Source organism: Podarcis cretensis (assembly GCF_951804945.1).
Source record: "Podarcis cretensis genome assembly, chromosome: 11".
Lineage (NCBI taxonomy): Eukaryota > Metazoa > Chordata > Lepidosauria > Squamata > Lacertidae > Podarcis > Podarcis cretensis.
Window position 1 is genome coordinate 23365762 of NC_137180.1, and position 14586 is coordinate 23380347.

The 14586-nt window shown below is 40.3% G+C and overlaps 1 protein-coding gene across 5 annotated transcripts in view; it reads left to right on the top strand.

Annotated features, from left to right (window-relative positions):
• TMEM232 (transmembrane protein 232) overlaps nt 1–14586 on the top strand; it is a 141427-nt gene that overhangs the window by 14626 nt on the left and 112215 nt on the right. For 3 of the 5 annotated variants that reach the window (XM_079995498.1, XM_079995501.1, XM_079995499.1), the window contains 2 exons: nt 2697–2802; nt 12122–12279. In XM_079995498.1, coding sequence (XP_079851624.1) covers nt 2697–2802; nt 12122–12279 — 264 coding nt within the window. The remainder of the gene's footprint in view (nt 1–2696; nt 2803–12121; nt 12280–14586) is intronic. The other 2 variants (XM_079995500.1, XM_079995502.1) reach the window with 2 other exon arrangements.

Consider the following 14586-nt stretch of genomic DNA (forward strand, 5'->3'; position numbering starts at 1 on the left):
TTTTGAAAGTGACCTTTAAGTTACCATTTTCATAGTGTTTCCCCCCTTGTTCATTTTGCAGAAATAACACATTTGCTGATATAAGAACAAATTCAACCTTGGCGCAGTTATATTGATACCACAGGCTCCTAGTGAGGGTTGGCAGATTTTGGATAGAGATTGTTGAGATTACTGATAACATCCAATATCTGTACTGATAAAAAGTCAATAATGAACACATAAAAATGCGAAGGGCAATATAGTTATTTATGTTTAGTACAGTTGTTTATGTATGCTTGTGTTTACATAACATGCCTTCAACAAATTCCAGAGTCTCACTGAAAGGTTGAGTGAAGAAGGTTTTGCAATATTTTGTAGAGGGAGCTTGGCTCAAGCTTATTTAGGCTGCCCTTGGGTACAGAACTGCATAATGTGAGATATGTGACTGAAATGACCCTGCTATGCCACCTTGTATTATCGGAAGGTAATACCTTGTGAAGCTAAGCAGCTCTGGGTCTGGTTGGTACCTGGATTGGTAACTTGGTGACATATTGGGTTCCATGAAAGGTGGAATAGAAATGTAAGAAAATGAAACAATAAATAAAGTTCTCATAATGCAGAAATCACAAATGGTCCTTTCTCATCATTTATCAGAGGAGGAGAAATATGTGGAAATATATGACGATTTTCTCACATTACTGCTTGATTGTAAACCCCACTTCCACTTATCTTAAATATTTTTTTCCAAATATTTTGTTCCAATGATAAGTTGGATGGAGATGAGAGATTCTACTGGGTGAAATCAGATACTAGAATACAAAAATCAACCAATGGATTAAGCATGTCCCATTGCTCATACTGAGAAAAAAGGCCCTAAGCTCAGAGTTCTTTCATAATGAAAGCAAACAACTTCATCGGAGGATTCTTGTAACAGAATCTCTTTAGGGCTGATATTCATCAAATGCTTTGTACAAGACATATAAAACCATTAAGAAATTATTAAATGAAAATGATTAAAGTATTTGATTTCTAGGCAGTTTTTGTGGCAATGGTAGGAGAATCAGCCCTACATACTTACAGTTTTCTAAAAAGAAGTTTAGGATTGGAAAGAACATCCTTTTTCCCCATGCGACCTTTGCTGTTTTTAATCTTGCTGTCTCTTCTGGTAAACTGGGGGAGGGGTGCACAGAATGACCTGACGGAAATGATGTAAGTTTACAAGGGAATTTTCCATTGATCATTTGGCATATGCTAATTTGTTTAAATAAATAGAAATACAAATGAATAGTACAGAGTCCGAAAAAGAGTGTTTTGCGTGTCAAGGTCCCCAGGCCACCCCAAATAACTCACACAACACACAGAATTTTTGTTTAAGGTTTTTGGCATAATTTTGGTGACTTTATTAAAATACAAAAAATGTGAGTGGTTGCTTAGGCATTGGTTGCGACTATCTGCCCCCCAGTGGGGGACAGACTGACATTTCCCAAGCCTGCGAAAGTAATAAAAGGGGAATACACTTGGGGGTTACGCGGAGCAGGGAACCTGCCCTCAGCCTTCCCCAAATGCAACCAGGGGCTCTTGCATGGCCCTAGCCTCTTGACAGGGTTCAGACAAAAGCAATAATGAGCCCCTGTATTCCTTTAACGGAATCCCTTGCAGCAGCAGCATTAGAGGGGTAGGCACAGCCAATCCATGCCCCTCAACCAACCAAACCATAAACCAATGCCTAACCGCAACCTTACAAGTTGTGACGATTTGCTACACAGTAGGCAAAAACCAAATGGCCCCAACCAATCAGCCAGATGGACAAAATTCCTACCAGGCCCCTGCCCCAAGAGCAGACGACCCCATGACAGGCATAGCAAGGTCAAAGCGAACAACCCTAAATATAGGGGGGGGGGGATGGGCAATCCGATGCACAGAGCGAAAAGAGGAAGCTCTACGCCTTGTGCAGGGAGTTTTAACATTTCTGGCTGTCAGTCATCAAATGGCAACATTAACATCTTCCCAACAGCAAGGGAAGCCCAATCACAACAGTGGCCAATGATCAATTAGCCTGCCCCACAACTTTGGAGTGTCCTGTCGGCCCCCACTGCAACACGTGCTCTCCATGAAGGAGAACACGCTTTGTCTGATTGGTGAAATGCTGTGCATGTGACCACAGAAGAGCATCTGTGAGTCCAACCAAATTAGTTTTGCAAGAGTTGCCTGTAGAACAGGCTTCCTCAACCTCGGCCCTTCAGATGTTTTGAGACTACAATTCCCATCATCCCTGACCAATGGTTCTGCTAGCTAAGGATCATGGGAGTTGTAGGGTCATTTGGAGGGCCGAAGTTGAGGAAGCCTGCTGTAGGACATGAGACACATTTTGTTGGGATTGACTAATTGGATTCCATCCTACTGAGATGCTAGCACAAGAGTTCTCTTCACAATTTGGCTCAATTTATTACTATGATGCGGAGCTAGTAATTAATTGCTTTTGTTGCAAGGTACTTCAGGTGGTAATAACAGTATAATTAGACCTAAGCATTCATCTTCTTATTTAAGTGTTAACCTGAGGGATTAAACATTGCTACCTTGTTAGCTCCAGCTTTTGTGTTTTGCACCAGCAATAACACTTCCTTTAAATATGTAGAAACGTCATTCTAAGTATATTGACTTTTGAAAGGATTTTTAAATCTCAAGTTTTGTCTTATTATCTTTTATGTTCTAAACAGAGGCGATCAGGTCTTAGCACATTAGGTATTGGGAAGTATGTAAATCTTCCTGTGGCATGGGCTGAGGCAATTCTGTTATTACAGTGTAAAGGAGAAATTCACGAAGGTAGGTTTCTTTCAGATTCTTTTTTTGCTGCCCCTTTCTCTAAGCAAGCACTGCAAAATTTATAGACACTGGAAAGAAAATAAAGCTATTCTCACAAAGAGACTAATTACACAATATATATAAAATACTATTTTTGTTTCTGCTTTGATGCCATTCTGTGTCAACTGACTTGGCTTTTGAAATTATTCTTATGGATACAGGCATGCAATAACACTGGATGAGTATAGCTAAAGTTGAATATCCCTGTCCTATAAGACCATTAGTGCAGTGCTGTTACAAAATTTTAGACCCAGCCTGGACATTTACAAGAAAAAGCTGATAACTGCATGGTATTTCCATTTGACAGCTGTGATTAACATCCTGAAAGCTGAAGCCTCAATATTGGAAAATCACAGATTTCTCTCTGGTTAGATAAAAGCAGAGTATCTCTGAAACTGAAGAGGCATGCTGGAAAGTAATGAACCAAACTGAATGTTCTTGTACTCAGAATCATCAAAAGAATACAGAGAACAATTTTTGATGGGATTTTAAAACCAGAGATATTGGAGTACTTCTGTGTTTATTATGGCCATCAAAATAGTACTACTTGCAATTCAGCTTTCAATTCTAAATGTCTGGGAGAAATGCTCAATTCACAGTTTGTTCTAAACTGTTTTTAATGCTGTATTTTATATTGCTGTACCCTGCCCTGGGACCTTCTGAAGATTAATAATAATAATAATAATAATTGCTCCTTTATATTTTATAACCTTGTTCATTTCACCTTATTAACTTTAGTCATATTGTGTAGACGGCAAGTCAGTTATCTAAATACCAAATTGCCAGATGATGAGTCATTTCCATGGTGCACAGTAGCATCCCAGACATGGCGCTGGAATATCTGGGATTCCAGGCCCCATTGGGATCTGAAGGTCTATATGCAAATGAGCAGATTGTGTTCATAAATGTAGGAGGGACCTCTGTTGAACAGCTGAAGACCTAACAAGTCACCAGCCTGAGACAGCCAGGAAGCCCTATTACCATTTGCCCCAAATCTACTTTTCTTTGTCCAAGAAGAAGAAGAAGAAGAGGAGTTTGGATTTGATATCCCGCTTTATCACTACCTGAAGGAGTCTCAAAGCGGCTAACATTCTCCTTTCCCTTCCTCCCCCACAACAAACACTCTGTGAGGTGAGTGGGGCTGAGAGACTTCAGAGAAGTGTGACTAGCCCAGGGTCACTCAGCAGCTGCATGTGGAGGAGTGGAGACGCATACCTGGTTCCCCAGATTACGAGTCTACCGCTCTTAACCACTACACCACACTGACTCTCAGGAGAATATATAATGTGAAAGGAGTGCTAAACTCTGCCAAAGCATGTCTACTCTTCATGAAGAGGACAAAGCTGGAGGCAGTTTTCAGAGCTTGCTTTGTTATCTAGAGCCTACTCTTGTTCTAGAGATTATTATTGGAACAAATTACCTACCTGTGGGTTGTCCATAGGCCTGCAGATCATGTAGGTATCTGATGGGCACCTTAGCCCCATGCAGTTGATTAAACTGGAAATGTGTGTGTATGTATCTGGAGAAGAAAACCAAAGATTATGAGAGGCATGAATATCAAAGTTCTGTGAAGAAAGGTTGAGGGACTTGGGCATGTCTAGCCTGAAGAAGAGGTGATTAAGAGGTGATACCATGCCATCTTCACATATTTGGAGAGCTTTCACATATATGATGGAGCAGATTTGTTTTCTGCTTTCCTCCAGAGGGGAGAACCTGAATCAATGGTTCAAATTACAGAACAGAAAAAAGAAAAAGATTTAGTCTAAAAATTAGAAGGACCCTCTGGATGGCATGAGCTCTTTGACAATGGTCACGCCATTACTGGTGTTGTAGTAGTGGATTTCCTACATTGGTAGGCAGTTGGAGTGGGTGATCTTTAGGTACATTCAAACTCTTATTCTATACCTCCTGGTCCCACCCAAGCTGCCACACATTAACTGTAATTTTTGCACAATTTACGTAGCTGTTGAAGGCACAATCTGTTCACCCCATTTTTGCAGTGTGTATATATAGATCCTTGTGTAGACAAAATGATCAGTGTGTGAAGGCTTGTGGGCACAACCCTGACCCCCCCCACTCTCAATTTCTATGCCATTTAACAGTTTTCACAGTCCTTTTGTCTTGCCTCTTGCTATTTCTGTTGGACCTCTGCTGTTGGCTGTTGTTTCCAGTTTGCAACTGCACGGCTGTGACCTGTAGGCTTCAACTGAGCAAGACAGACAGAATTTGGCTGCTCAAATCATTCCAGAAACCACTTCACAGATGAAAAGCCTGCAATAGAATGAGCACTTCACCTAATGCCTTGCATTTCGATACTTAATTTTGTGCAATTACAAAACCATGTATATTCAGCATTCTCGTGATTTTTTTTCAAGTAGCACTGCTTTATAAGCTCTTTCTAAATTTAGACATTAATTGGGTGTAATTTAAAATGACATTTAAACTTGTGAAGTAATTTGCCTTCAATAACGGCATGTTTTAGGTTTCCCCAATTATTTCTATGAAAAAGCATGATATTGTTAGTTTCAAAGATTTAGGAATAATGGAACAAGGTTTAAAGTGTCCCTCCCCCAAATCACCCCCCTCAAAAAAACCGAAGAATGAAACACTTTGCTTTATAAAATTTGATGAGGATAAAAGGATAAATGGACCTTGCATATTGTCAGGGCTTTTTTTCCAGCTGGAATTCAGTTCCAATGCCTCTCAGGTGGGCACCATTGCATTCTAAGAGAACAAGGGAGGTGTCCATGGTGAGTTCTGGCACCTCTTTTTCTAGAAAAATAGCACTGCATTTATTATTATTCAATTATTCATCAAATATCCTTTATTAGGCATAGCGAACAACACATTATCAAACAGATACCGTATACAAATTGATACCTGAAGAAGTGTGCATGCACACGAAAGCTCATACCAAGAACTAACTTAGTTGGTCTTTAAGGTGCTACTGGAAGGAATTTTTTTATTTTGTTTCAAATATTATTATTCCTTTTTATCTTTTGACTTGAGTGAATGGCAAATGGAATGATTATGGCAAGGGTCATACACGAAATAAATATGACAAAGATCAGTGATCTGCAGATTAACATGATTGATCCAAAGGATGAAGCAAAGTCATTTAACATATGCCCCCATTTTATATATATGGATGCTACTTTAGTTCCCTTCAGCCATCATAATTGGCCATGTGAGTTTTCAACCAAGAGGCCCCCTCCCTCCTTTGTTGCCTCCCTGATTTGCCAGGGCTCTAAATTTCATGGGTATTTACATGAGTACATAAGAAGCTACTTGTTTCAAAAAGTTATCCCTTGTACCCACCAAGGGTGATGGGGAATCACCCCCCATATTTCCCTTTTGCATGTTGATATAAAACAGTAATGTAACGTCTGAAGAGAGCTTAAGTTGATGGCCGCCAGACAACTTGTGGAAGCAAATTCCACAAGTTTAGATATATGAAGCAGTACCGTACTTCCTTTAGTCTGGATTTCCCACCATTCTGCTTCACTGGATTACGTTGGGTTCTAGTATTATGAGAGAAGGAAAAAACTCTGTTCCTTTTCTCCACAGTGTACATAATTGTATACTTCTCTAGCGTGTCACCCTTTGGTTGTTGTTGTTTAGTCGTTTAGTCGTGTCTGACTCTTTGTGACCCCATGGACCAGAGCACGCTAGGCACTCCTGTCTTCCACTGCCTCCTGCAGTTTGGTTAAACTCATGTTGGTAGCTGTGAGAACACTGTCCAACCATCTTGTCCTCTGTCGTCCCCTTCTTCTTGGGCCCTCCATCTTTCCCGACATCAGGGTCTTTTCCAGGGAGTCTTCTCTTCTCATGAGGTGGCCAAAGTATTGGAGCCTCAGCTTCAGGATCTGTCCTTCCAGTGAGCACTCAGGGCTAATTTCCTTAAGAATGGATAGGTTTGATCTTCTTGCAGTCCATGGGACTCTCAAGGTCTCCTCCAGCACCATAATTCAAAAGCATCAATTCTTCGGCGATCAGCCTTCCTTATGGTCCAGCTCTTACTTCCATACATCACTAGTGGGAAAACCATAGCTTTAACTATACGGACCTTTGTTGGCAAGGTGATGTTTCTGCTTTTTAAGATGCTGTCTAGGTTTGTCATCGCTTTTCTCCCAAGAAGCAGGCGTCTTTTAATTTTGTGACTGCTGTCACCATTTGCAGTGATCATGGAGCCCAAGAAAGTAAAATATCCATAGGTAAATTTATCCAGAGCCCATATAATTTAGGTTGCCCTTTTCTGCCCCCTGTTATTATTGTAAAATGTACACGTTGGACAGGTATTAGGAAAATTCAGTAGCAAATAGTATACACAAGCCAGATACACAATATCACTATCATATGCCAACATTCTTGTACAGCAAAATGCAGATTCTTTTTGGATGAGCCCTTTCCTCACTCCACCCTTAGTAATTTGGGCATGACATCTGGGTAAATCGCAGATAGCTGGCCTTTCAAATCTCATTGCACTGATTGCCTGCTAATTTGTATTCATTGTCGTTGTTAACCATAAGGTTATAAAAAAGAAGGTTGTCTCTCTGCTGTGCACAATGACTGTAACAGATGGACTAATAAGTTCAAAGGGTTTATTTGAATTTTAGTCCCATCAGTCTCCTCTGTATTGTTTTGTGAGTTCAGCTATGAGAATTTGTCCAAAACAAGCAGTTTGTGGTCAGTTAGCTCTTTTAGCCTTGATGTTGTTTTTTGTTTTTGATTTTGGGCCAGAAATGGTCCCTAATGGTTGGTTGTGCAAAATATTAAAACGTGCTGAAGAAACGCTTTAATTCCAGGCAGATGCCCATACCTGTAAATGACTCATTTGCATCCATGCAAACAAATCCATACTCCCAGCTTTTTATATCGAAGTCTGGTTGACCTGAATTAGTTTTCCACATCATTTTAGTTTGCTGGATAAATGTAATTCTCAGGGACAAGCCTAGTTCTCAACACCATAATGTTGCTCTTATTGATCATAGAGCCATATTTTGACTGCTTGGTATATTAAATATATGGTATTGATAAACAAACCCTTTATAGATAACAGCCCTGTTTAGGGAAGTTTTTAATGTTTGATGTTTTATCACATTTTTAATATTCTCTTGGGAGCCACCCAGAGTGGCTGGGGAAACACAACCAGATGGGAGGAGTATAAATAAATTATTTTATTATTATTATTATTATTATTAGTATACACAGAGAAATACTGGGATAATATAACATCATTTTATCCAAAAATATGAATTCATGCTTTGTCAATCAAATTATCCCCAAATCAACAAAAATATTCCAATGTTACTAAAAACTAAGTCTGAGAATTTTTTATTTATTGTTTGTGTATTATAAACTTATGTTCAGAAAAGTTGTAATGACCACTTCATAATACAGTACATTATAGTACACTATGATGAGCTATGAGTATTATAGATAAATAATACAATTCTAATTTTTAAAAATTACCTAATGCTCTCTCTTTTTTCTGAATGTCATATAAAGTCTCTTCAAATATGCATGTTTGTGCTGCTTGCTTAGAGAAGTAATTTTCTCCTTTATTGTTTGCTAACATTTTCCCCATTCTTTCTACATGTTTTCTGATTAGTCATAAATTATTTAGTATGAGCCTAGGCTAATTCTCAATGAGTTCACAAGGCTAATTATCTGTGGCTTTTACTATATACTCTGGTTTTGAAATATGAGATTATCTACCTTCCATGTCAGTGGGCTAAACCTTCTGTCTTCAACTTCAGACTTCAGTGCTATATTGGAGAATGCTGTGCATATATTTTACAGTCAGCTAAAAGTTTTTTAAAAAAGGCAAAATATATTGTTGAGAATTTTTGAATGAAAAGGTTTTTTTTTAAAAAAAAATCATCAATTCAGTTATCATAATAGTTTGCAAGCTAATGCTGTAAACCTGTACAAACTTAACTATTAAGTCCCACTGAACTCCGTGGGACTTATTTCTGAGCAGGCATGTAGGGTTGTATTGATCCATGATGGCACAAAAGTTTCCAACTAAGATTAAACTTAATTCTGTAGAAAATAATTTTTGTCCAACACTAGGAGCACTGATTGATGGTAAACGATTCGCTCTCCCGACTTATATTTCCATTTTGTCTTCATACATCTCTATGTACATGAAGCTACTTAGAGACTATTACTTGAAGCTTAGTCCCTATTGTTAATTCCTCAAGTTTTTACAATTGGTGATGCAACATTAAGTTCCTACTTAATATTACTATCTGATTACCATATATACCTGTCTTCTATATGCACATTTCTTGCAGAAATGTGTCACCTCTTAATTAAGAAAAATATAAGTATTTTTCCTGCCTTTTAATAGTTATATGCAGTCCATTTAACTGAGATTAATTTTAATAATGTTGTCATTCTTTATTTTAAGTATTACTAAAATTCAACCCACCTGTGAAACGGTTATCACCTACCATGAAAATGAAATTATGCAGTTATGTTAATAATTCTGTGTTAATTAGTTTAGAATTTTTGAGGATGAGGCCTGTGCATCAGGACTTTAATTACACTTGTAATTTCTTTAGCTTTATCAACAGTTTTAACTTTATTTCCTTTTTTTCAATAGGTAAGTCATTCAAATGAGATAACCAATTCTCTTTATTTAAGCTTAACAGGAAAACTTGGAGCTAATTACATCATTATAGTAAACAAAGTATCTTGTGGCACCCTGAAAGACTTAACAAATTTATTATGGCATACGGTTTTGATAGTTTTTAAGGTAGGGCTTTCCAAACTTGGGTCTCCAGCTGTTTTTGGACTACAACTCCCATCATCCCTAGCCAGCAGGACGGTGGGCAAGGATGATGGGAACTGTAGTCCAAAAACAGCTGGAGACCTCAGTTTGGAAAGCCCTGCTTTAAAGACTCTTTGGTTTTCTTGATTTTTGGCTACCCCTCTAGACGTTATTACCGTATTGGCCCGAATATAAGCCACACCCACAAATAAGCCGCACTTTTAAAATTCAAGGGGGAAAAAAGACGATACCCGAATATAAGCCGTTCAGCTGTTCCCTTAAATTCTGCAGGCGCTCACACCTGTAAATGGCAAATGTAGAAGAAAATCCTATGGATACAAGAGAGGACTCCTGGCACTGTTTGCCTTCAATCCCAGCTGCATTCTGGGCAGGAGGAGCTGTGCTGCATTGCTATCGATCTGTACCCTCCTCCACATTCTTTCCTACCCAGCTTTGGGGGAGACTGGGAGCGATATCGTAGAAGCCAATTTTTATAATGTCGTGAATTTAAGCCGCCCTTTAACTTTTCACGGTTGGAATTTGGGGAAATAGTGTGGCTTATATTCAGGCCAATACGGTATATCTTTACAGTAATCCCATTTACCATTAGCCACGCGGGTCCCTGATCAGAAGGTCGGCGGTTCGAATCCCTACAACGGGGTGAGCTCCCATTGCTCGGTCCCTGCTCCTGCCAACCTAGCAGTTCGAAAGCATGTCAAAGTTCAAATAGATAAATTTGATAAATTCCCACTCCGGCGGGAAGGTAAACGGCGTTTCCATGCACAGCTCTGGTTCGCAGGAAGTGGCTTAGTCATGCTGGCCACGTGACCCAGAAGCTGTACGCCGGCTCCCTTGGCCGATAAAGCGAGATGAGCGCCGCAACCCCAGAGTTGGCCACGACGACCTAATGGTCAGGGGTCCCCTTTACCCTTACATTAATGGCTTTTGTGTGAATAAGGTGGAGAGGGAGTTGTCCTGTCTCCCCCTTGCCCTCCCTGGGCTAGGATTACTATTTATTAAACTTATTATTAAACTTAGCACCTGAGGCCTCCAAGTGACTTACAGTAACATATTAATGTATTCCATGTTCCCTGCCTTTAAACTTCCCCTCATCCCACCCAAAAGTCTGGTATCAAGCCCAGCTGTTGCCAATCAGTGGTGTGGGGGTCCAGCCTCCTCAACAGGGATGGACAGGCATCCCTCCTCTCCCTTCAGGGGGCAGCAGTAGCAAAGATGGTAGCGAAACATTTACCTGCTTTGCTGTTGGTCCGGCTGCTGCTTCTCTTCTGTAGCTTTTGTTGCGGGTGCAGATCTGATAAGGATCTGTACAGTGCTGAAAAGTTTCCCCATCCCTTTCATGTATGCCCATCAAGTGGGCCTCTTTGGGTAGAGGTATTCTTGAAAGGTTCTTTCTTGTAAATCTTAATATTTGGGCAGGTTCATAATGAAACACAGAAGCACTGTAGATGCCAATGATGTAAACACATCTGAAGGCTCCTAAACTGAATAAGAGGGACACGTGTGGTGCTGTGGGTTAAACCACAGAGCCCAGGACTTGCCGATCAGAAGGTCGGCGGTTCGAATCCCCACGACGGGGTGAGTGCCTGTTGCTCAGTCCCTGCTCCTGCCAACCTATCAGTTCTAAAGCACGTCAAAGTGCAAGTAGATAAATAGGTACCACTCCTGCGGGAAGGGTAAACAGCATTTCCGTGCGCTGCTCTGGTTTGCCAGAAGCGGCTTAGTCACGCTGGCCACATGACCCGGAAGCTGTACGCCGGCTCCCTCGGCCAATAAAGCTAGATGAGCGCCGCAACCCCAGAGTCGGCCATGACTGGACCTAATGGTCAGGGGTCCCTTTACCTTTACCTTTAAGCTGAATAAGCATGGGAGAATGAACTGGCAAGAGAGAACCTCTAAGCTTCCACCTCACCCCAAGCCTTAGAGATTTAATGCATCTTTGTCTAGATTCAGCTTCATTTGGTTTATATGTTTCTTGGTAGTTGGAGACTGAGGATGCACAGGGATTGTAGATTTGAAAAGCGCAGAATACAAAGAGACCCCAAACCTGCCTTGTACATCCTTCTTCAACTTGCAGTATGAAAAGCAAAACCATCAGTTGCACTAAGCAAAAAACTGGCAGGAGAACAAATGTTACAGATTACCTCCATCATCAGTGTACATTGCACATTCTTGGTAGCTTGTTTAATTTTATTAATTTAGATGGCTTTATTATGCAATAGGATTTAATTCATAGTCTAGCATAAACATTTCAGCAACTGTTGAACAAAATTATGAAAGAGACGAGCCTTAATTACTTTTTCATCAAAGTGATAATCAGAGAAGGCAAACAATCTGGGGAAAATTTGATGTAACACTTGTTTTATTTGTTCATAACTTGGCAAGCGTTGTGTTGCAGGTGCGATGAGAGTACCGTATGAAATATTAAGGCTCTGCAGAGGAAGCTGTTTATTGAATTTATTTGTCATTTTCTTTTCACTTCAGAAGCTGTTGAAATACTTTTAATTTCCTTGGACCATGCGCCTCTTGTTCCAGACCATATCCCAGTTTTATTTTTCCTCGCGGAATCTGTTTTGTATAGACTCTGTTATGATACAGTGGAGAAGCCGCATCTCTTCTCATGTGAAATCAAGTTGTCCAAGGTATGTTGTATTTTTTTTAAGAGTAGCTGTCCGCGTCCTGATACCCTGATATATATGTTGTTTCATTTCGTGGCTACTTAAGTGCCACTCTAGGCCTTGTGTACCAATCTTGCTATACTGTGATCTTATGCCATGAGATTCTTTGTTCTCTTCTGACAGTCTGTGACCGCTCAAGGTTGTAGATGTGGAATGCTGTCCCATTGGAGGTCTTCTAGGCTACAGCTGCATCCATCTTGAGACAGCCATTAAAGAATTTGTCGTCCTTATGGCCTTTAAGAATATGTTATTGTTTTTTTGGAAAGGGGATTAAATGTTTGTATTGATTTTTGGTTTAGCTTAATGGTGTATACTGCTTTTGGTGATGTATAGCATAAAGTTGATGGAGGGAGGGAATAGTCATAAAGGTAGTAACATTTAAATACTTCATTTATAAGATCCATAGGGGCGCTTTCAGATCTATGGCATTGTTGACAATTTACATTACCGCAAATAAAAGCAGATGTTCAGTTTGCTGGAATGCATGCCGTGACTGTACTAACGACAGACAGCTGTTTCTTCTAGATCCCAACTCATAATCTTTGCCATGGAAGCGAGTTATGGGAGCTGCAGTTTATATGGTCCACCTTTTATTGGAGAAAGTAATTTGCATCAACATGTTCAAGTGAAAGCAGTGCAGTCTTCTTTTATGCTATCCTCATTATAACTCATTTTATCTTGAATTTTTATCACTCTGAATTCACTGGTTTTGAGTATTCCACAGTTCAGCTTTCAAGTGACACTTTAATGAGATGCTCTAAAATACATACAAAAATCATCGGGAGGTGTGTTTTTTTTTGTTCTCAATACATATGGATAGCTTGGATTTTCTAATAATTTCCATGATCATCTTGCATAATGTTCTTCTCACTGCTTAAATGATGTGACCTTTTTATTCTCCCATATGGATTATCATTAACTAAGATGTATTATGTTAGGTCACATAATCTTAAAGTACCAGCAAGAGATTTATGCATTCAAGAGAGAGGACGAAATTGAAGCCATGTAAATGAAAATGTCCAAATGAGAACCATTTGCTTCTGAAAGCTAAGTAAGACCTGCAAGATAAATGATGGTACCAAATTGGACTTCAATCTTGTACCTCTTTCCTATGATTCATAGATCCCTTTCAAACAACACATTTTTGTCTTGATCACAGTGATTTCTCTGCTAAAACTTTATGATCTCTTGCTAACCACTGAGCACCATTTTTTTTTACACAACACAAGCTGTCTATTACTAGGGTCCTCTTCCTCAGTTCCCTAAACTGACATGTGCACACACATGTGAGTGAAGTTGTTGCAGTGCAAATGCACCCGATGAGCCAATCCAGTGCACCCACTGGTGTGTTTGCACCGCAGTGACCTTGCTGATGCATTGCCTATTCCTCTCTACCTTCCAGTAGGCAGCAGTGATGTGACTGAGCAGATTTTGGGTGAGTGGCGGTGCTCCATCAGGTCTTTCTCTACTGGGGAATTGAATCTGAGCCTCAGGAAATATGTGTTGTAGCTATTATAAAAGTTAAAGGTAAAGGTAAAGGTACCCCTGCCCGTACGGGCCAGTCTTGACAGACTCTGGGGTTGTGCGCCCATCTCACTTAAGAGGCCAGGGGCCAGCGCTGTCCGGAGACACTTCCGGGTCACGTGGCCAGCGTGACATCGCTGCTCTGGCGAGCCAGAGCCGCACACGGAAACGCCGTTTACCTTCCCGCTGGTAAGCGGTCCCTATTTATCTACTTGCACCCAGAGGTGCTTTCGAACTGCTAGGTTGGCAGGCGCTGGGACCGAGCAGCGGGAGCGCCCCGCCGCAGGGATTCGAACCGCCGACCTTTCGATCGGCAAGTCCTAGGCGCTGAGGCTTTAACCCACAGCGCCACCTGCGTCCCTATTATAAAAGTTAGCATTGCGCAAAAGAAAAAATTAGCTGTATGTGAAGGAGTGTGAACAAGCACAATCTTTAATGGGTGCGGGATGAAATGATAGGGAGTTGTCCTCCTCCATTAATCTTGCACAAAAGTTGACAGAAGTTACTAGCCCACAAAACAAATTATTAGCATATCCATTCACATATAGTTAAATTAATCACTTGTGGCAAATCAATTTCCTGAAAGAAAAAGAAAAACCTTGTATCTTCCGATTTCCTTCCTTCCTTCCTTTCCTTCTTTCTTTCTTTTTTAAAAAAGTTTTATTAACCTTTATTAAAATTCTTCTGTAGTCTTCTGGAGGCAACTTTTTCCTCACCACGGACAAAGAAGCATTACTGGAGCAAACC